General features: G+C 44.3%; 1 protein-coding gene across 3 annotated transcripts in view; it reads right to left on the minus strand.

The window, feature by feature from the left end:
* Positions 1 to 23,660, minus strand: part of L3MBTL4 (L3MBTL histone methyl-lysine binding protein 4) — a 398,557-nt gene that overhangs the window by 328,909 nt on the left and 45,988 nt on the right. For all 3 annotated transcript variants that reach the window (XM_066247317.1, XM_066247315.1, XM_066247318.1), the window contains exon 3: positions 22,337 to 22,428. In XM_066247317.1, the coding sequence (XP_066103414.1) occupies positions 22,337 to 22,428 (92 nt within the window). The remainder of the gene's footprint in view (positions 1 to 22,336; positions 22,429 to 23,660) is intronic.

A 23,660-nucleotide genomic window follows, 5' to 3' on the forward strand; every position in this document is an offset into this window, starting at 1 on the left:
TTTAATTGTTAAATAGTTTTCACCTGAGGTTGATAGCAATCAGTGAATCCCACAACATTGCTTTTGTCTGTTAAAGAAGATATAATTATTAAAGTTTAAGCTGAACTGATGAGAAGTGTATATAAAAAAACATTCATGCATATGAATTATATATTAACATAAATGTATGCATTTTGTGAAAATTATATAGAGTAAAAAGCCACTGATGAAAGCAAATGGCTTATAAAGTCTGATATTTACTGAACATTTTATATTATTAAATTGATAAAAGACATATATTTTTAATAACATCAAACATGGAAAATAATGTTCACTTAAATACTTATGTACTGATTATAACTGTTAAACTTATATAGCCTGTCTAGAGTTCATATTTCTCAGACTGTTTTATTATCACTATTTCCTTTACTGAGTATGCTGGATTTATATGTTAGAGCTAAAATACGGCCCTATCCATTGGGGTTTTGCTTCATATTAGCTTACTCTGTCTGGGGATGTGACTCCAAGCCAGACAGTAGGAGATGGGATTTCTGAAAGGAATATTTGACAGTTATTGAATTAATAAATAAACTCATTGATTACTGGACATGTATATTGACCTCAGATTCCTAGACTGAGTAAAAGGATAACAATTTTTTTGTGTGTGTGTATTTTTCTGAAGCTGGAAATGGGGAGAGACAGTCAGACAGACTCCCGCATGCGCCCGACTGGGATCCACCCGGCACGCCCACCAGGGGCGACGCTCTGTCCACCAGGGGGCGATGCTCTGCCCCTCCGGGGCATCGCTCTGCCACGACCAGAGCCACTCTAGCACCTGGGGCAGAGGCCAAGGAGCCATCCCCAGCGCCCGGGCCATCTTTGCTCCAATGGAGCCTTGGCTGCGGGAGAGAAAGAGAGAGACAGAGAGGAGGGAGGGGGGGGTGGAGAAGCAAATGTGCGCTTCTCCTATGTGCCCTGGCCGGGAATTGAACCCCGGGTCCCCTGCACGCCAGGCCGACGCTCCACCGCTGAGCCAACTGGCCAGGGCCAGGATAACAATTTTTGAGAAAAAATTCTAGGTACTTGAAAGACAGTGGATTTTGTCCGCATTTTGTCCTTTTTATTTTTTTTAGATATCTATTTTATCTAAGATGTTTTTTTAAATTTTCACATAGATTACAAAAATGCTTTGTCATATTTATTTCTGTATACCTTTCCGTGTTTGTTGCTATTGTAGATGGAATCCATTTCATAATGGACTTTCTAATTTGTTCTCATTCATTATTCTTTAATTTAATACTGGTCTTATTTCCCACAGCCTTGCTCAATTACTATTAGTTTTGAGCAGTTTCAAGCTGATTCAGCATAGCTAGTCAATATACTCCTAATTGCAAATAAACTTATAAGTATACTGAAGGGAAATGATTAAAATCTAGTTCAAGAGCTACCTTTTAATTTCTAATGGTGTTACAATTTATTACTGTTTAATCTATGAATGCCTATTTTTAAAGTGAAATGTAATCTTCTGTAAAATTTTTCATTTGAAAATGTCAAAGTTGGAAGAATACTTAACCTTTTCCCAGATTTATTTATTATTAACACCCCACCACATCTGCTTTCCCCTTTCCATCTGCTCCTCATACTCAAGTCCTGCGTATACAGGTATTGGCATATAGATACACATATACACATACATGTGCATACAATTTTTTTCCAAATCATTTTGAGGGCTCTTTTGATGCTAGTGGCTGAGATCAGGCAGGTCCACATTGGATTCGGGCAGATGGTAGAGAAGTGTGGAGCCAGAAAGCATTGGGCCATTCCCGTTTCATAGACTCTCACAACGGCGGATGAGAAAACAGGCAGGGGAAAACCACTTCTCACAGAAGCAGGCAAAAGTACAGCAAAATGGCCCCTCACAGTGGTGGGCAAGCAATCTGCAATCCACCCTGAGGGCAAGCACCCGTAGCCTTCCATAGACTATACACACGGGCTGCTGTCCCATGCTCACACACTAATCAGGCAAAATACTAGTGAGCAAGCCTAATATAGTTGTTTCCCCAACAATCCACCCCTTTAGAGTTGCTCCCCTCAAAATCAATGTGACAGGCATCTTCCGCAATAGTCCCTGTGCGAGGAGTGGGATACATGACATCACAGAAACAGTATAGACTACAGCAACAAAATTATAATAGCACACACTATACCAAAAATGACAATAATTACAAAGGTGCCCTTCACAATGCTTCCCTGAGCACTCTGCCCAGGGAGTTAACTGGAAGCCCACTTCTAGAGCCCTACCCTACAGTAGGTGGGAGGGCCTGTATGGTCCAGGGCCATGTCCACTGAAGCTGTAAAGTGTCCATGGTGCAGATCTACAGAACTGGATGAGAGCAGCTTCCTGGTGCACAAGAGGCTGCACAGGTGCCACGGAGCCCCTCCACAGGACCCCATCAGGGTCTCTCATAGTGTCCACAAGCAGCATATCTATCCAACAAGGGAGCCAGTGCCCCCTCTTGTCACAGTCCCTGCTTCAAGAGTCCGTTATACCAGTCAATGATCAGTCCACGATGAACAGCCTAGCTGTCTGTGCAAATCACCCAAGGTAAAGATCCAGTACAGGAAACTAGGCACACAGCTCTTTGGTAACAAACCTTTCCATAAGCACTCTGTCCATTGCCACAAGCCCCATCCAAACACCTCAGCAAGCTCACTGGGCCTGATGAGGTCAAACACCCTCAAGGCCTATGTCACCCTGACAGTTCTCTTGCTGCTGCTGCTGCTGCTGCCACCGCCCATCCCTGTTAGGGCGAGTCCCTCAGCCTTCCCACTATTCAAACTGGAACAACAGGTTGTGGGGATCCTCCTCTCCCACGGTAGTCTCCGTCACCTAATCTTGCAATCATGCAACCTGAACAGCAGCCCTTTTCTTGGCAGCTGCTGGGACCATCTGTTTTCCCTGCTTTTCAACAGATGGAACTTCTATTGTGGCTTAAGCTGCTGCCAAAGCTCTAACAGGACTCTATTAGACCTTCCGATCTAATTTCTCTCTAACCGCTCTGGCTGGAATCAAATCTACCTACATCTGTGTTTGGGTAACCTTTACCGGCCCATTTCTCTTATTAGTTGGCGGGGTGGGGGGCATGGGCAGCAGCCCACACAGCTTTCTGGTTTCACGCTGCCTCCACCTCACCCAAACCTGCTACCATCTGTGTTACTGTGTTAATGGGCTTCTCCATATAGGGGCTCAAGACAGCCAGCCACTAGTGACTCAAAAGGTTGAAGGGCACAACAGAGAATAAGGTCCCTCATCCCTGCCATAAATATTTCCTCATCTGGCCCATGGGACAGCAGATTGAAAGCAACCTTCTTCATACCTAGTTCCAGGAGAATTTGGGGCATAACCCTATAGAATTGCCACTTACTCACTGCCCCTGGCAAGTCCTCAGCATTCTGCCAGACTGTATGAATGGCAGCCATCACCCATTCTAATAGGGTATAGTCTCCTGGGTTGTCATGGCAGTTCTGAGGATGCTGCCTCAAGGAGTGTCTGGTAATGGCAGAAAATTTCTCCACCTCTGTTCCAGAGAGCATGATGCCATTCACCCCTTGGTCCCACAACTGCAGCAACAAAGCAGCCAGGGATTCAGTGTGTTTCTGCCTCAATTTCACCCCTAACTCCATCAGCTCTGTCTGGATGTAGGGCTGGACCACAGAGTGTTCCACTACCTGAGGAGGGCGTTATGCCTGCCCCTGAGGCATTCTTGACAGATGGCTATTTACCTTCTGGGTGACCATCAGCCAGGCTTTGAGTCTGCCAATGGCAATTTCAGCTCGAGCCTCCTACTCAGAAGAGGAGGAATTAGAAAGGACTGCTCTCGCCAACTCAGAGCCACTCTGCCACGGAAATGCAGCTTCTTCTTCAGCACCTGCTTCGGCTCCTGCAGCTGCCGGCTCTCAGCCTGGAGCTGAAGCTCGAGCTCTTAAACCTGCAGTGGTTTCTCTGTCACTGCCCACATTTGGCTTCTAGGGCAAACTGAAGCTCTCAAAGGCTATAGTTACTTTTCCAGTAACTACTGCTGTTCAAGCCACTGTTGTCACTCAGTCCAGCTCATCCTGGAGCTTCTGACCTCGCATAGCCTCTCACACAGAGCTCCAGTTTCTGCTTGCAGGGCTGTAAAAATCACCCAGACACAGCCCCCAAAAGAAGAGCCACGGGGAACCATATGCTGGAGAAAAAGGACCGCCCCTCTTCCCTCCTTCAAGGGTACAGGTGGCTCCATATCAATCTGATCTGAATCCTGCTCACAGCACCAGATGTAACACTGGTGGCTGGGGCCAGGCAGGTCCTCACTGCATTCGAGCAGACAGCAGAGGAAGGAACTGTGGAGCTGGAAAGCATAAGGCTAATCCCCTTTAATAGAGTGTCACAGCGGCAGATGAGCAAATCAGCAGGGGAAAGCTGCTCCTCCTGGCAGCAGGCAAACGAACAGCAAAACGACCCCTCATAGTGGCAGGCAAGCAATCCACAACCCACCCTGAGGGCAAACAGCTACAGCCTTACATAGACTACACCCATGTGGCGCTGCCATGTGCTCATGCACTAATCAGGCAAAGTTTGAGCAAACAAGCCTAACACAGCTGTTTTCCCAGCAGCTCTTTACTCCTAAATACTAAATAATTTTCCTTAAGAGCAGAGTATTCTCCGTAAGATTAAAACATTCTCTTTCATAAAAAGTTAAAGCTTCCAAAAGTTACAGCTGTACAAAAAGGTACTCAGTGTCTCTCCTTCCCGTGTCCTCTCCACCTTACTCCACCTTGTGTGTATAACCAACCTCCTGTGTTTGGTTTACCCTTCCTTGTTTCTGTTTGCAAAAATAAGTAGTTAGTTTTTTCTAAAATTTCCCTTTATAATGCTGGCGGCTGAGGCCGCGCAGGCCCACTTTGGATTTGGGCAGGTGGTAAAGGAACCGTGGAAAGCAGTGGGCCATTCCGTCTATGAGAGTTTTGCAACAGTGGACGAGCAAACAGACAGGGGAACACCACTTCTCATGGCAGCCGGTGAACAAACTGCAAAAACAGCCCCTCACAGTGGCGGGCAGGCAATGCACACTCCACCCAGCAGTGGTAGCCTTACATAGGCTATATACACACCTGGCACTGCCACATGCTCGTGCATTAACAATGCAAACTGCTAGTGAGCAGGCCAACGCAGCTGTTTTCCCCACACCCTTCCTTCTTAAAAAGGTGGCATACTATATATGCTGTTCTCTTCAGGTCACAACAGCTGTCCACAATCTTCTCGACAGCTGCACTGTACTCCACTGTGGACAAGGTACCCTCGTTCATCAGCCTGCTTCTATACTTGGGTGTATACCCTTTTTTATAAAAAAGGGCTTATAAAATACTGTTTAAAACTTTCTTACATTCACAAATCATTCTAGAAGCTTCCATGGAAAAAACTGAAAAGATGACTAGAACGCCAGCGGCCAAGGCCAGGCAGGTTCACATTGGATTCAGGCAGACGGCAGAGATGCCGCGGAGCAGAAAGCAGTGGGCCATCCCATTTAATATTCTCATAACGGCAGACAAGAAAACAGGCAGGGGGAAACCTCTTCTCATGGCAGCAGGCAAACAATCGGCGAAAAGGCCCCTCTCAGTGGTAAGCAGGCAATCGCATCCCGCCCTGCGGGCAAGCACTCTCAGCTTTACGTAGACTACACACACGGGGCCCTGCCATGTGCTCACACACTAATCAGGCAAAGTGCAAGCGAACAAGCTTAACACAGTTGTTTTCCCTACAATGACCAAACCCAAAAATGTAATAGCAAGAATGAATGATTTCTCAGGAAAATATTATTTCTACAAAAATAAATGTCATGTGTGTGTTTATAACTCTCCCAGCCTTCTCACGTCTACTGTGTTTTCCAATAGGTTGTATTTAACGAGTTTTGAGTGACTACTTCCTGTTCACTGCTTTGGAATTTCAGTTAACTTCAAAAGCACCACACACAAACACACACACATTCACACAACACTGATAAGAAAGCAAAAGAGAAGAAGAGACCTCAAGGAGAGTATATTAATAATGCAGAAGGAAAATTTAAGAAGCCAGAGAAATTGAGAGAACATTTTTCAGATTTTAACCACACTGATGCAAAATTAGAATCAGAATTATATTGAGCAGACTATACCTCCTTATCACATATGAATGATAAATTCAAGACAACGGCAATAATTCACAGCCGAGAGTTAGAATAAGCAACATTATCCTTTGTCAGCCTTTCATGGTGGTTCCTCAATGAAATGTTTGGGAGTCATAAATAATGTTTCCAGGAACATTATGTGGCTGAAACAGCCAAAAGCATTCTTTGTGGGTTTCAAATAAAAAACAAAACATTCATTTTTAACCATCTGAAAGGCAACATTTAGAGAGAAATATCACCACCTTTCATCCATTTCTTTTTCTGTTGAATGGTTTATTCATAAGAGATTTAGTATTTTCCCTTTCTAAAATTCTTATGTTTTAGGAACACAATTGATAGTTGTGCTTATAAAAGTGTATTTTATGATAAAAAAATAGAACTGAAATTCTAGACCTGAATAGAACTTTTATGGTAAATAAACTCGAGCCCAGAGAGGTTAAGAGACTTTCAGAAGGTCACACAACTGGTTTAGGAGTACAGTCTAACTAAGGACCCAAGTCTTCTGAAAGCCTGACACCCTCTCTTTTTCCACATAAGGAGAAAGACGTGGCAATAAACCAGGCAAAACAAAATGTGGCTCGAGCCGTGGGAGACCGCCAGGACATTTCTAAGGAGCCCCACAGGCTCTTGGGGACAGAAGTTAATGTGCTCTGTTTTGTCATTCTTTTCTCAAGAACAGTTACAAAATAATATTTTCTAGTATGACATTGATTAATTTGTCACTAATGATGAAAAAGAATTATTCAAATTTCCATCCCTCAGAGCAAAAGCAGGTAAAAATGATGTACTATTATTTTAAAATTAGAGCATTAGGAAACAATATTAAAACAGAGCACCATGCCAATGAAAAACAGGCTATTGGCTAAATTCCTCTATGAAATACAGTGCAGGAGGGCACTTTTCACACATGTGTGCCAGCAGATGGGCTCCATAGGTGGACAAAGTCACAGATGCAAGCAGGAACAGTTCTTGAACACTTGAGAGGTAGATGTGAGAAATTCCAAACACTTTACTGTTTATCACTGAGAACCCCATTAAAAAGCAGAGATCAGGCTGTCATGACTACTTCTGAGTTACTATACAGATCACACAAAGCAGGTGGCCATCAGCACTCACAAAGCACCAGCTAGATGCTTGTCACAGGCATGTCACCTGCTAAGTGGAAGGTCCTATCTGAATGCCCATAGCATTATATTTTATTTATAGGCAAGAGCTGGCAGTCAACAATATTTTTCTGATCTTAATTCAATACTGAAAGAAAGAGAAGAAAGTGGGCATGCAGCCTGACCAGGCGGTGGCACAGCAGCTAGAGCATCAGACTGGGATGCAGAGGACCCAGGTTCAAAACCCTGAGGTCACCGGCTTGAGTGTAGGCTCATCTGTTCTAAGCAAGGCTCACCAGCTTGAGCCCAAGGTCACTGGCTTGCGCAAGGGGTCACTCGGTCTGCTGTAGCCCCCCTGTCAAGGCACAAATGAGAAAGCAGTCAATGAACAACTAAAGTGCTGCAATGAAGAATTAATGCTTCTCATCTCTCTCCCTTCCTGTCTGTCTGTCCCTTTCTGTCCCTCTCTCTCTCTGTCTCTCTCTGTCCTTGTCAAACACACACAAAAAAAGAAAGTGGACATGCAGTGGAATCACAGGCACTGTGGCATGTAATTCTAGCATGCATTGAAAAGACTGGCAAAGACACAGGCCTCTGGTTTCCGAACCTCCATGTGAGGGCTGCCAGAGGGAAAGCTGATCACAGGGTTTGAGATGCAGATGTTAAAAACCGAATTTCTGGTAACACCAAGGACCACGGCCATGAGTTCAGTCAGTGGCCTTCTTTAATGATTTACCTCAGCAGCATCTTTAGAATCTCAAATGGTCTCAAGTGTTTCTCCAGGACCTAAATGTCACAATTCTAAATGTGAAATAGGAGACATCAGGAAGTCTTATATAGACAAACTGTAATATAAACAGCATGATCACAGAAAATTTAACTCTTTCAATACTTGATGATTTTCTTGACTGCAGAAAGGAACAGGAAGAAACATTTTCCTGAAACAAAGACAACCAAAGAGAAGGCTATGAATCATTTGCTGCTCTCTCTCTCAAGTTGAGAGAATTAGCCTGGCTGGTTTGGACAGTAATATTCTTTTTTTTTTTTTTTCCTGTATTTTTCTGAAGCTGGAAATGGGGAAGCAGTCAGACAGACTCTCGCATGCGCCCGACCAGGATCCACCCGGCTTGCCCACCAGGGGGCGATGCTCTGCCCCTCTGGGGCATTGCTCTGCTGCAATCAGAGCCATTCTAGCGCCTGAGGCAGAGGCCACAGAGCCATCCTTAGCGCCCGAGCCAACTTTGCTCCAGTGGAGCCTCCGATGCGAGAGGGGAAGAGAGAGACAAAGAGGAAGGAGAGGGGGAGGGGTGGATAAGCAGATAGGCACTTCTCCTGTGTGCCCTGGCCGGAAATCAAACCCGGGGCTCCTGCATGCCATGCCGACACTCTACCATTGAGCCAACTTGGCCAGGGCCTGGACAGTAATATTCTTTATGGCCTAGCATTTGATAAAACAAGAGGACTCTTGGTTTATGCTTGATCTGAATACCCAAAATGGTCCAGATATATCTGAAGAACCACCACATTTACTATCATACTTAACAACTATAACAGATATAATTTTCTCATTGAGCAGAAATGAAGAATAAAGAATGAGAACAAATGCTTATTGAGCCTGAGCTATCCTTTACAAAGGTGCTTTTATCCAAGAAGCATTTATGAAGCACTTACCTCTGGGCCAGGTCCTGTTCTAAGTACTTTACAAGTATCAGCTCATTAAATCATCATAAAAACTCTATGAATAGGTGTCATTACATACATTATGCGGATGATAAAACTGGGGCACAGGAGGTGATGTAATGTGCTGGAGACCACGGAGTGTCCGGCTTGAGCACATGGGTTATTAGTCACTCTGGTAGATCATTCTGAAAGATTAAGGGCAACACTATCCCACTCACTGACTTCATAATTTGTAAGCTTTTATTTTATAATTAAAACTTAGAGTGAGTTTTTTCAATATCTAAAATCAGTGGTCTGAAACATTGGTAGTCTGTGAACATAGATGATGCCAACAGGTTGAAAACAGTGCCACAAAGAGTGCCATGCCCCAAACGTGGGAATTTAATATAAAATAATATCCTGGCTGGATAGCTCAGTTGGTTAGAGCATCATCCTGAAGTGTAGCAGTTGCCGGTTTGATCCCTGGTCAGGGCACATATAGGAACAGATCGATGTCTGTCTCTCTCTTTCTCCCGTCCTCTCTTGCTAAAATCAATAAACAAACACTAAAAAAAATAAATAATAAAATCAAATAAAGGTGGCATTTTAAGCCAGGAGAGTAAAGATAAATGGCATTAGGACATGACTATTCATTTGGGGGAAAATGCATTGTATTTTTATTGCAACAGTATATATAAAAATAATTGTAGATGGAGAGAAAATAGACACAATGCAATGGAATACAATGCAGCTGTTAAAAAGTGAGACACAGACCAGGATCAGTGGCATCATAGCCATGCTATACTGATACATATAAAGTGAGTGTTAGATAAAAGACAGCTATTTATATGAACATTATTCACATATCTACATCACATTTATACAGATCTGGAAGTACACATACCAAATTGAGTAGCTCACCTAGAAAGAGGAACCTGCAGAGAAAATACTATTTATTTTTATATTCTCTGTCTTGTTAAAATTTTTAAATGCTAATGTTTTTTAATCAACACATACACAATCATGTGACGATGGTGCTAGGCAAGCGTGTAGTACACAGTGACAAGAAGCCTTGTCTGTCTTGTTAAAAAACTTTTCCTTTATTCTTCATTGATGAAACACTGGCAAAAGCTTTTAAGCACAGAGGAGAGAAAACCACTCTTGCACTTTATAAAAAACTTATTGGCCCTGGCCGGTGGCTCAGCGGTAGAGCATCGGCCTGGCGTGGGGGGGACCCGGGTTCGATTCCCGGCCAGGGCACATAGGAGAAGCACCCATTTGCTTCTCCACCCCCCCTCCTTCCTCTCTGTCTCTCTCTTCCCCTCCCGCAGCCAAGGCTCCATTGGAGCAAAGATGGCCCGGGCGCTGGGGATGGCTCCTTGGCCTCTGCCCCAGGTGCTAGAGTGGCTCTGGTCGCGGCAGAGCGACGCCCCGGATGGGCAGAGCATCGCCCCCTGGTGGGCAGAGCGTCGCCCCTGGTGGGCGTGCCGGGTGGATCCCGGTCGGGCGCATGCGGGAGTCTGTCTGACTGTCTCTCCCCGTTTCCAGCTTCAGAAAAAAATACAAAAAAAAAATTTAAAAAAAAACAACGTATTACTGGCAGTAATGGCAATGTGGTGAATTAACTAGGAAAGTAACAAGACTAGAAATAGGAAAGATGGTTAAGGAAGCTTTTAATATCTACCGAATAATTGCACAGCATCTAACTCAGCTTATCTGAGCTTTACAATCCCCTGTCGGCACTATTACAATCCCTTTCTCACACGAGGAAACAGACTCAGAGGAGGTCACACATGCTCCCATTGCACAGCTAGTCAGTTAAAACTTAGAAATCGAGTTCAAGCCCTGGTCCGCGTGCTTAACTGCAAAGATGTATTACATTCCAGAATGCTGCAAGCTGGACAAGCAATAATGAGGACATCAGTCAATCCAGAAAGAGGAGCTGGAGCAGAGGGGAAGATCCCAGATTCAATGGCTATTTAGGAGGTAAAATGGCCATTACCTCGCGGCTTTGGAAGCAGAAGATGAAGCAAGGAGTTTAAATTGACACCCAAGTTTCAAGGGTGAAAATGACTTACAAATTTTCCATAATGTGACCATTTTACTTTTGTAACATTATCAGTATCTACCGATAGTTTCAAGGACTTTATGGACAGCTCATTAACAACTATATTTTTGTGCCCACTTTTCAATTCCAACTTTCTGGTGCGTTACTATAGTTTCAATGTTCTCCCCGGTTTCTCGCAATGAATCTTTCATCATAAATGACTATTCACCACATGATACTGGCAAACTATGAGAGGTTATGAAACTCCTTCCTTGCTTTTCCCTTAAGAAGCTTAATGGTTTTCTCCTGAGCTAACAGTGGGGCATATCAAGAATATTAGAACCCCTTCTGACTTTCTCTTGTTTTAATCACAGAGGAAATATACATATATGTATTTGTGTGTGTGTGTGTGTATATATATATATATAAATACACACACACACACACTACATTCACTCACAGCACACATCACTCACAGACACATTTTTTTCCTATTCCTGTTTAAACCACATTTTAATGTGTCTGATCTTAATAGTGAATTAAGGGTGGGAGCCACGATTTCCTGGGGGCTAAAGAAACCTGAATTGTACATAAAGTTTGAATGCAAACAGATATAAACATTTCTCTAAGGAAATGAGCAGCAGCTTTCATTAGCTGCCCAAAGGGGCCTGAGACCCCCCAAAAGATTAAGAACCACGTGGCCATCCTTTCACGGGAGCAGTCATCAGCGAACCCACTAAGTAAATGCACACGCAGGAGACCTCAGTAAGCAAACACAGCTGTCCACTGCAGCGTCCCCGTGCATGTACAGGCCAGCAGCAGGCCATGCCCGAGTTCTGCTCCTTCTAAGTGATGCCTGTTTTGCCATTTATTTCTTAAGCTAATGGAGCAAAATCATCACCTACATAATTAAACATAACTCCCTGCAAAGCTGCAGTTCAGACAGCAATAGAGGATGGCCAACTGTGTATTTTTAAACTCTAATTTTAGAGAGTACTTTCATGTTATTTTGAACATTTTTCATAAATTAATTCTGAATCCCAAACTGCTGCCAAGATTATACCAAGGGGCATTCTACAGATAGAGAACATAGAACTCATGGCATGACAAAAGTATACCTTTGCAAGTTAGTGAATGTAATTCCTACTGTTATTTTAAAATCTATTTTACTACAGTCTCAGATGCAAAATTCTCATTGCCCCAGAACCTACTGACCTATTGACAGCAAGAATTTGGCATACAGTATATATATAAAAATCTCTGGTCAGACCTAACCACTGACTGAATTATAGTCTCAGAAACAAAACAGAACCTATCAGTGTTGGTGAAATTCTGTTGAATTTAGGCACCTTTACACCAACAAAGATCTTTACGAACAAAGAGAAAGAACCCATACAGTATTAAATAAGAACTACTTAGAACTTTTAAAAGTAACATCTAAAGATGTCTGATAAATTATTGGTCATCACCACATTGGAGTGGATTCCACAAATCCTCTGAGTCTAGCATCTAAAACAATAAATCCGCATTTTTTTCCCCAAAAGACTAAACCCTCCCAGAAAAGAAAGACAAAGATTCATTTAATAAAAATTTCCTTTACCTAAAGAAGTTGTAGAAACTGTCTCTCCCTGAGTCTGAAATTCACCACTTTCTTCTTTGAATTTCTCTTCCTCTGAGCAGCTCTGAAGATGGCATTCAGCTTCCAGCTGGAACTGCCGGGGAAGCCACCTGTGCAGGGGCTTCGCGCCCCCCCCCCAGGAAAACAGCAGCCCCGATCTGGCTGTCAGTTCCACTACTTCAGATCTGCTGGGCCACCGCACAGCGCCCTGGGACTCTGCACCCTACCACTTCAGAGAGTGGATCCCAAGAACAGGGAAAGGATCTGAGGCACAAGATCAGGATGCAGCTCTAGAGAATATGACAAATAAACACAAAGGGGAACTGGCTCTGTTCCTCAGGGTCCTGCAATTAATCAGCTTAAATGACTTCACGTTGGAAGGCCACATTCTAGCTTTACAGGACACTTCCTTCTCTGCCCTCAATAGGATTGGGGATTTAAATAAACCCTGGCCAAACATCTCAATAGAATACACACTCCCTTTTCCAAAAAGCTTTTTTTCTGAAAGAACTGTTATATACCAATGAAGTTATCTTCAAACTGGAGGCAACAAAATACATATTGAGACAAAAACAAATAAGTAAACAAACAAGCAAACACGTCAGGCAAATAAAAGAAAATACAGACAGAGGCTATTTTTGATTCTAAGCATATCAGAATTTATACTAAGTTATTTTATTAAAGTTTTATATAACCACTAAAAAGGCCATGCATAATGCTATTTAAAGTATTGTCTAAGAATCGTTATTAAAACTAAGGCAGTGTTCTCAGTGATTATTAAGTAATTTGGAAGCATGTTCAAAACACAAATAACATCTGACTGAATTGTTTAGGTTGAAAAGGTTCTAGGTGTCTCACATACTTTTCACAGGAGGTTATATCAAACATGAATTTTCATAGCATATTTCTGTACCTGCAGAGATAAATACAAACCCAGACTATCAAAACTCTCTCTCTCTCTCTCTCTCTCTCTCTCTCTCTCTCACTCACACACACACACACACACGTTTTCCAAATTCTATTTAATGTACTGGTATATTTAGAAAAACTATGTTTTAAACAATAAAATTCAGGTCTGGATGCAGAAGTTACATTTTGAAACACAGAGTGAGCCATTCCTTTTGATTTCAAGTAAGAAAGAGGAAGACTGAGAGAACAGGAATGTGCTAAAATAACTCTGTCTTCCTTTTTGATCAGTTAGGAGGTTAAGTCAGGAAGGTGTCTTTGATCCTCAAGTATTCTCAGCCCTTCCAGAAATAGCATTCTCTCATCATCCTAGGATGGTTAGAATTTCCTTATTAGGACACAAAATATTTCTTTCCGAAACATAATAGATTATTGCCTGACAAGTGGCGGAACAGTGTTTAGAGCATCAAACTGGGATGCTGAGGACCCAGGATCAAAACCCTGAGGTTGCCAACTTGAGCACGGCTCACCCAGCTTGAGCACAGTCTCTCCAGCTTGAGCTGGAACATGGGGTTGACGGCTTGAGGGGGGATCATCAACATGACTCCATGGTTACTGGCTTGAGGCCAAAGGTTGATGACTTGAAGACCATGATCGCTGGCTTGAGCAAGGGGTCACTGGCCAGGCTAGAGTCCCCCAGTCAAGGCACATATGAGAAGCAATTAATGAACAACTAAAGTGATGTAACTATGAGTTGATGCTTCTCATCTCTCTCCCTCCCACTCTCTCTCTCTCTCAAAAAGATTTTTAAAAAATAATACATTATAACAGATTTTAATGGCAGAAGATATAACAAGATACAAGAACTAGAAGTAAGAAATGTCCAAGATTATGATGTCACTGAAGAAAGCAGGGGAATAAAAGTAGAAACACCCAAGCCTACTTAACAATTTTAGGAAATAAAGCAAGTTAGACGAGGAAGTATTTCCATTTTCATCATGAAGAAAGTCAGTAAGTTATCAACTGTGAAGGCAGGAAGAATTCCATTATAATGAGAAAAATGAAAGATTCGGAACGTCAATATCTGCCAACATTAAGATGTCCGATGCAGCACAAAGGACGGGTGGTTTTCAGACTAGACACTCTCCCTGAAGTTTAAGAGAACATGAAAGCAAGATCAAAATTCGCTCTGTTGGATGACCACAATGGAGGACAGGTAGGAGCCTCACTGGGTCAAACTGAGGCAATCCTGGAGACAATGAAGGTTGGGGAGGATGGGCCCTGGCTAGCGTTCTGCGTGAATGCTGTCTAGGACAGAGAGGAGATTCTGGGGAGAGCAAAGACTAGGACCTGAGAGAATAGTAACTGTAAAAACTGCCTTCATTTACTATAGTGGACTATACGTCAGACACCGTAATATGCCAAAGACTTCATATACAGTGTATGCAATTCTTCAGCACTGCCTGACAAGTGCGTCATTTACCTGCTGTTTTCAGTTAAACAAACTCAGGCTCAGAGAAGTGCGTCAGAGGCCTTCTCTGTCAAGTGAAGGGAAAGTAGCTGGAAGGACTTAGTGAGGCGGCACATGGAAGAGCACCACGCCAATAACCGGCGCCCAGACACGCACCTGTCCCAGAGAATCATGAAGGACACCCAGTCAGTCTTCAAGAGTATAATTCTACCAAGAAACAGATGCACCTGTAGGGAATCATACAGAATGGCATAAAAATTAGCAGTCTACAATTGTAAGTAGGAAAATGATACACAGAATTACGATTTACAAAGATCACAGTGGCAAGGGTACACAGGGAAGGTTAAAGGTGGGGCTGGCCTGAACGGCAAGACACCGTGTAGGAAACTTCTGTTACAATCTATGCTTTTAAAAAGCCAGGGCTTATTTCTAAATTCAGGTGTAGTGGTAAGGACAGAGAGTGGGAACTGAAGAATGAAGAGGTAAATTGAGCAGACTGGATTGTTAAACATACAGAGGGCAAAGAGAGAGGAAAGAATCAGCTGGCACCAGGACGAGCATAGCGGGCCACTCCCGGGGACAAGAAGCCCAGGAAGCTGACTCAGGAAGGAGGCTGAGAAGATGAGCCTGGTCTGGATGCACTGAGCGTTAACGAGCTCTGCGGCACCCATGTGATGAGGAAGACGAGGGAGGACCGAGGAGGTTAGGACTCCATGGTGTCTGGGTAGGACGGAAATGAAGGAGGTAGATGAGATGGCCAGGGAGCCATGCAGAAAAGGGCCCTAGGACTAGAGATGATGGAGGGACTTTGGAAGAGCCTGGCAAGGAGTGGCAGGTATAAGCAAAATCACAGCGACAGCGGACAGTCCTGGAGTGGAGGACGTGCAAGGTGAAGCCTAGCCTGTCCGGCTGTGAACCCCTGCGGGGCATTTCCACAGGTGCGGTCTCAGGCTACCGTGGGAGTCCAGGCCAGGCATAGGAGGAGGAGGAGGAAATGGTTAGAAAAAACAGAAAAGAGAAAAAGCAGTCTAAAATGTCAAGAAGCTGGACTGGACTAAGGAGCTGGGTTAGAGATGAAAATGCAGAATTAAGGGGCAGTATTTTTTCCTAAAGATGGAAGAGACACGCGTATTTGTATCCTAAAAGGAAAGGGATACAAATCTCAGAAGAGAAGCAAAGTCAACTTCCAAGCAGGACAGGAGATAACTGGTGGGCTGAGGCCTCCAGAAGTGCAGAGACAGGGACGACCAGAGCACAGGGAAAGGGGCGAGGGGCAGGAGCAGGTGGTGCTCCGTACAACAGGGAAGGAGCAGAGACAGGGACGACCAGAGCACAGGGAAAGGGGCGAGGGGCAGGAGCAGGTGGTGCTCCGTACAACAGGGAAGGAGCAGGGGCGGTGAGTTGGTTTGCAGGAGAGAGTGCGAGCAGTCTCACCTACTCCATCAAAGGAGTGACAAGAGTGAGTGACTCCCTTCTGCCAGGAGTGAAAGGAAGTGGCGAAGAGAACTGCCCTCCTGGGAAACAGAGCACACAGCCTGGCAGACGGACGGACGGCCAGCGCTGCCCAGCTGGGCAGAAACTCCAGGCTTGCAGGGCCACCAACGTGCAGGGCTTTGTGCTTCTTCTCCAGTAGTGCTCGGGGTCGTGGGACAGAAATCCGAAGGCAAAGAGGACTCATCCAGAGCCAGGACGTGAGCAGCCATGTATTAGGAAACAATGACAGGGTACGAGGGAGTTCAAGGTCCTGGCAAGGGAGCGGCTGAAATGAGAAAACCAGGGGCCTGGGCAGACATGAAGCATGGAAGAAAAAGGAAGAATTCAACAACTAAGAGTCTTAATTAAAAGAAAAACTGGCAGCATGGAATAACGATAAGGGACAAGATCAGACAATGACATTTAAAGTTCAACATTGCTAAAAAGTTTCAATTCTAACTGTGGGGCCACGGAGTAGACGGACTGAACTGAAAAGGAGATTCAGGTCCCTGGATGGAGGCACTCAAGGCGCGACGGAATCAGGTGGACCTGGGCAAAGGGCTGTCCAGGGGCAAGAACAGGAGGGTGGCGTGAGCAGGGTGGCAGGAAAGAGGGAAGACACAAGCAGGTGCACCGTGCGCATACACGCGTATGCAAGCACTCGCGCACGCGCACGCACACACACACACACACACACACACACACACGAAGTCACAAAAATGGAAACAGTAGTGATGAGAAAGCATAAACCTCAAAGTGGGGGGCTGGGTGTGGCCGTGAACAGGAAATCACGAGCCTGCAAGGAGCTGTGAGAACGCTGCCCCGAGAGGTTGGAGAAGCGGCTCTGGTAGAGGGACAGTGGGCTCGCAGGAAGCAGAGGCCAAGTTGGGGTACAGGGGAAGCAGGTGTGCATCTGGCTGGAGAAAGAAGGGAGAAAAGCGTCCCATGAGAAGTCACTTGGGCCAGGGGCAAGGACTCCAGCAGAAAGGGGATGGCACTTCTGGGTCAGCAGAACAGTGGCCCCCAAAGATGTCCACATTCCTAATCCCTGAGCCTATGACATTCTAACTCACATGGCAAGAATAATTTTGCAGATGTGATTATGTGAAGGATCTTGAGATGGGGAGAGTAGCCTGGAATATCCAGGTGTACCCAATGCCACCGCAGGGTCCTTATAAGAGGGAAGCAGAAAGGTCAGAAAAGGAGAGGTGATGATAAAAACTGAGGCTGGAGGGAAGAGTGGGGGGGGGCATAGAAGCTACAAAAAGCAGGAGGCAGATTCTTCCCTATAGCCCGCAGGAGGAACGTAGCCGTGCTGACCCACTTCTGACTTCTGACTTTCTGAACTTTAAGATAATACATTTGTGTTGCTTTAAACCACTAAGTGTGTGGTAATTTGTTACAGCAGCAAAAGGAAATTAATACAACACCTTAGCTATGTAGAATACAAGTTAAAACTATATTACTAAACCATAGAAAATATATGAGGAAACCCAAGAAAGTTTCAACTTCTCTTATGGTAACTTTTATTTAGTTCTGAAATACCAGTTTATTTTTTAAATGCGGAAGCATCCCTGCTCTGCAGGGGCCTAAGCGCATGTTCAGCATATCTACTCAGCTATCCAGCCCCAGCGGGGGAGAAAGCATCTGCTAGGGATGGAAAGCACAGCTTTTGGGCCAGCGACTAAGGACAACAGGGATGCACAGTTGGGGGGACTCGCTGCCACCAGAATAAACAGGCGAGAGCTAGGGAAGCTGTGCCCCTCCCCCAGAGCCTGCCAGCGCTGCGGGTGTGCCTCACCCAGACTGCTGAGCCCGTACAGGTGAAGCGCAGGGTCAGCTAACAGCCAGGCAACTCCAAGGGTGAGTGTCTGGTCTTCATGTGGCTCCTCTGCGGCCCCCTGATTCCCTGTCAACATGAGTTAGGCGGATGGTGGCTGCTTGGCAAGTCCATTTCAACGGGTCAGATTGCGTAGGCTGGGGCAAGTACGTGAAGGGGGGATGGGCCTGACCTGTGGTGGCCGCAGTGGATCAAGCATTGACCTGGAATGCTGAGGTCACCAGTTTGAAAGCAGGGCTTGCCTGCTCAAGGCACACATGGGAGTTGATGCTTCCTGCTCCTCCCCCTCCCTTCTCTTTTTCTCTCTCCTCTCTAAAATATCAATCAATAAAATCTTAAAAAAAAAAGAAAGAAAGGGGGGATAGAAGGGAAAGGACCTTTGAGGTTTAGAGAACAAGAAGAGACACAGAGGCCTTCGAATATGGCAGAAACGGAAATGTCAAGTGGAGGTAACAAGAAGCAGGAACCAGGGCAGGGTCAGTCCCAAAGACCTGGAGGAAGCTCTGTGTTGATGCCCATCTGCAGATGGGGCTGGACTGCGGCCTCTGATTCTCGCTGACACATGTGAACATGATGTCATGGGCAACAGGGAGAAAATGCCTTAGAACAGTACACTGTATGGTCAGCTGATGGGCAGGGAGAGAGAAGAGGGGAAACATTTTAATACCAATCTCAAAACAAAAGAAATCAAATCAAGATAGGCACATTTTACAGGCAATAAAGAAAAAATGTTTTTACATTTTCTGTCAACAGAAGGTGTTCATATCCTCGTATATTCATTATCCCAGATGGTAAAATAAATTATAAATTACAAAACACTTTACTTTCTCTGTACAAAAATAAATTTGAAACAGACCTATAGATGTGTAAAAAACCTGTGTCTATAAGAGTATCACAAATAAGAGTACTCTCCTTAAAAAAATACACAGTTTCTTGGCAGAATATATATCTGATTTGCACAATAAAACTGATCATGTGGGGAGGGGGTCTGTGCATCCTCTTCTAAAACATGAATATTAGTATGGAAATTATAAATTAAAAGTAAAGCAAGACATTAATGTCTTTTCATAGTTTTCATTCAAAACATGCAAACTGTATATTTTAAGTGTTATTTTCAACATTTTGGGGTGAAAAGCTGAAGAGTTTCATCTCAGCTGGCTGACCTGAACACCGTTATTAGCATTTACACAATGAAAGTGAACATTGACAGTCAAGAGCACAATGCCAATACAAAATTGACTTTGGTCTGATATACCTCAGAAGGCTGGCTTCTGCTTTTTGATACTATTGAAACCTATTTTTAATTATATAAAACCATGCTGATCTCATCTAAGAATATAAATGTGAGTTAGGTTAACACTGTACTTGAACACAAGCATCTTCTCAGCTCATCGGGACACACGAGACATAATAATCAGTGCCTTCTCTCTTCTCATTCAGGGTTAGAAGAGGGCCCCTCTCCAGAGCATACCTAAGAAACTCACCCCTTATACACTTCACAATCAACCTTCTGCCTCATACTGTTTTTCATGCTTTATGGGCGTATCTCATATCCCAACTGGATGGCAAGATTCTAAGAAACCATGTCGTAAATTCCTTGGTATTTTAGTAGATGTCTTACATGGTGCTTTGTATGCACAGAGCCTTAAAAACATGAATAGCTTGACTGTTAAGTTAGGAATAAAGAGATAGGCACTCCAACATGTCAGACATGTTGCTTTCTCATGCACTAACACGGTCACCTTCAGAGTTGTAAGAGTTCAAAGACTTGAGCAAGCCATATTTTAAGTCATATTATCAGCCAGGAATCATCAAACATAGCATCCCCTGCGTGCGACTCATCTCCACTCAGTGGAGTCTCGCAAACTCTCAGTTTACCCCTCCAAGGGGAACCCACTCCTGTCCTGACATGTCCAAGACTGTCCTGTCACTTAGCACTTTGCAGTACCTCTTCTGTCAGATCTCTATGAAGTCAAGGGACAAATAGTATTTGACCCATGGCCAATTAATACACAGTACCCAGTAGTGCCATAGATTTATTTTGGGAACAGAAATCCCACATTCGCCCCTTGCTGGTTTTTTGGTCAACACTAGGTCACAAGAGAAAATCTGGGGGAGAAAGTCTCTCTTCTGCAGGTGTTCTTACACTAGTTGATGGACCTTAATGGATCTTAGAGGAGAAACCCTTAGAAATGGTGTTAACACGTTGACTGGCTGAGATGAGGGGGAGAAGGCAGGAGCTAGTCAGAGAACCAAACACTTTGCTGCCACAGCCAAAGCTTGCCTTGCACTAGAAATTGGACAAACTGTACCCCTAACCCCCAAATATTAGAATCAATCTTGGGTGGAGGTAAGAAAAGATCTCTGTCCTAGGATCCTGATCTGAGGATCCGAGGTCTAGCCAGCGCAGGTCTAATTCCTAAGACACTGCATCATTCATGGCCAATTTTGTTACATGTAAGCCCTAACTAAAGTCACTGACTGTTCCTACATGGCTTCTGGAGGCCTTGAGTCCCTGGACAATGAGTGATTCCATCCAAGCCTGGCCTCTGCCCTTTGGGTGAACTTCACATCTTAGACCCTGGCTGGGATACTTCTGCCCTTGGAGGTCATGGCACCACTGGAAAGCACTGGCCAACTCTTGGTCAGGCCCACTCTACCCTCCTGATCGGCCATGAGCACTGCAGCAAGGGCTCAGGATGGGCACAAGGAGCTGGGAAAGGGGGGTCACAAGAGATCCCTTACCCATGGAGCTCACCTACTTTTGAGGTAGCAGGGACCTGACTCAAGGAGGGATTGCTGCTCTCGTCGGCCTCTACCCTGCTCACAGCAGCCCTAAGGAGTGGCTCAGGCTACAGATTGCCAGGATCCAGCCCTGAGCATCAATCTAGCAGGTCTCAGGAATACCCACACATCTGTGTTTTCCGAAGCTCCGTCAAGTATCTGATGTGAATACAGGCTGAGGTCCAGTAAGAGAACAGTCAGTATTTGAGGTGTCAGTGCTTGGTTTCTCTGTCCGTACTTGCACCACCTCTTCTCCCTACTCCACTGCCAGGCCCCAGATTACAATTATTAGTCCTTTCACATATAAAAAGTACTAGCCCTACCCCAACAGATTCATGAAATGTAAAGCAAATAAAAGGTTTTAGCTTCTCACTGCTAGTTAAAATGCAATCTAGGCCCTGGCTGGTTGGCCCAGTACATAGAGCGTCAGCCCAGCATGCAGACGGTCCAGGTTCGACCCCAGTCAGGGCACACAGGAGAAGTGACCACTTGCCTGTCTTCCCCTCCCTTTCCCCTTTCTTCCTCTCTTCCCCTCTCACAGCCAGTGTCTCAGTTGGTCTGAGTGTGTCAGCCTCAGGCACTGAGGATAGCTGGGTTGGTCTGAGCATCAGCCCCAGACAGGGTTGCTGTGTGAATCTCGATGGGGGCACATGTGGGAGTCTGTCTATCTCCCGTTCTCTCCTTAAAATAAAAGCAATTTAATGATGTAAATCAGATATAATTTTTTTAAATAGTAATCGGCCCTGAAATACTGAAAACACAAACAGAGAATAGGGCAACGGAAGTTTTGGTATCTGGGTAAAGATCACCCCTTGAAGCTGCAAGGCCCCAGGGCCAGTAGTCAATTGGTCAAGCAAGTTCTGTACAGAGGCTGCTCGGGCATCTTCACAGTCAGGTAGGACATGATTTAGGGCTGTCTCCTTTCACATGTAGCCAGACCCATGACCGCCATTCAACATATCAAAACAGATCCCTCGAGCCTGATCCCTGGGTGGACATATGCAAGTAATGGCAGCTAATAACTTCCTCAAGGTGACAGCTGGTAGGTAGCAGCCCTGGATTTCAAGCCTGGAGTCCGGCTCCAAAGCACACACTCGGAAAGCACTGAGGCTGTGACTGGCTTTGTTTTCTCATTTTCCAGCAACTACACGTCAAATAAGTTGGAGTCCTCCCTAGGCAAACAATTTCATTTTCATTAATTCTCTTACGTGTTGATTCCTCGCACGAATATGAGACCCTCAGTAGCTCACCTTGGAGAAGAGCTCCACGGGCGCCGCTGTCGCCTCCTGTTCCTTCAGGTACCGATCCCAAGACCACGTGTGCCGTGCAGCCGCTGAAGGCACTGAGGGGACAGACAACATGGCTTTTCCGGAAGCAATTCGCGACAGGAAAATAATAAAATTTAATTGAAGATAAGCCCAAGAAGCAGGCAAATTAATTAAATTGGTAATCAGAAGACCCAGCAACCAATAAGAGCTCACTCTCACGCTTTCTGAGAGCAGTGAGTGAAATCATCTCCTCCATGTTCAGCTTCGCCTGCTTTCGAACAGGCTTACGAGTATGAATGTGTCCCGCCGCACCCCCCAGAAGACTGCTGGGGAACACTGTGAACAGGGGCCCCTACTCCTTTCACAGAAGAGTGAGCAGGCACCTGTTTTCTAGAAAGATGACTTGGTTCATTTTAAGGTGAATGACTTGAAAATTTTTTTTTATAATCTCCTTTCACTTTACCTCTTTTGGTGAGAATGTCAATTAGTGCAACCTGTCAGAAGGCAATGTGGAATATATGTCAAAAGCATGAAAAATCACTCATATAGTTGGAACGAGCAATTCTTCTAGGAATCTGTCTTAATTCAATTATGGTAGATGTGCCCAAGGGACAAATATAAGGATTTTTACCCTAGAACTCTTTATAATAATGAAACATTAGAAACAAACTAAGAGGAGATTAATTAAGTGCATTGTATAGACATGTCAGTTTAACAATTGGCCATAAAATTACATCGCAGCACATTGTTTAATGGCAAAGAAAGGCTATGTTAATAATAAACATCTACATGGAAAAAAAAAGTTTAGATAACAAAATGATGTTTTGTAACATATATAATGGAAATAAAAAGACAAAAATTATATAAAATGAAATCTTTATTTTTTATTGATTTTAATTTATTGTGCTTACATAGATTCAAGTGTCCCACTGAATAGATCTCCCCTCAACCCCCATGTACCCCTTGTAAAATGAAATCTTAAACAGTCATGTTGAGGTGCCAGGATTATAACACAATTTGTTCCCAATATTCTTTTTATAAATATTTTATTTTTCCAAATTTTATAAATGAATGTCTGTTCTTTGTAATTCAATAAAATAGCATCTTTTAAATACTGAAAAAACTGGAAGAAAGAATTAACAATTTTTAGTTATAGTCTATGTCCCAGTAATTACTCCTCCAGGATTATTACATGCTAAGAAATAAGTCATGATAAAACTTAATGGTGCCCTGGCCAGTTGACTTAGTGGTAGAGCGTTAGCCTGGAGTGCAGGAGTCCGGAGTTTGATTCCTGGCCAGGGCACAC

Source organism: Saccopteryx bilineata, chromosome 11 (assembly GCF_036850765.1).
Source record: "Saccopteryx bilineata isolate mSacBil1 chromosome 11, mSacBil1_pri_phased_curated, whole genome shotgun sequence".
Taxonomy (NCBI): domain Eukaryota; kingdom Metazoa; phylum Chordata; class Mammalia; order Chiroptera; family Emballonuridae; genus Saccopteryx; species Saccopteryx bilineata.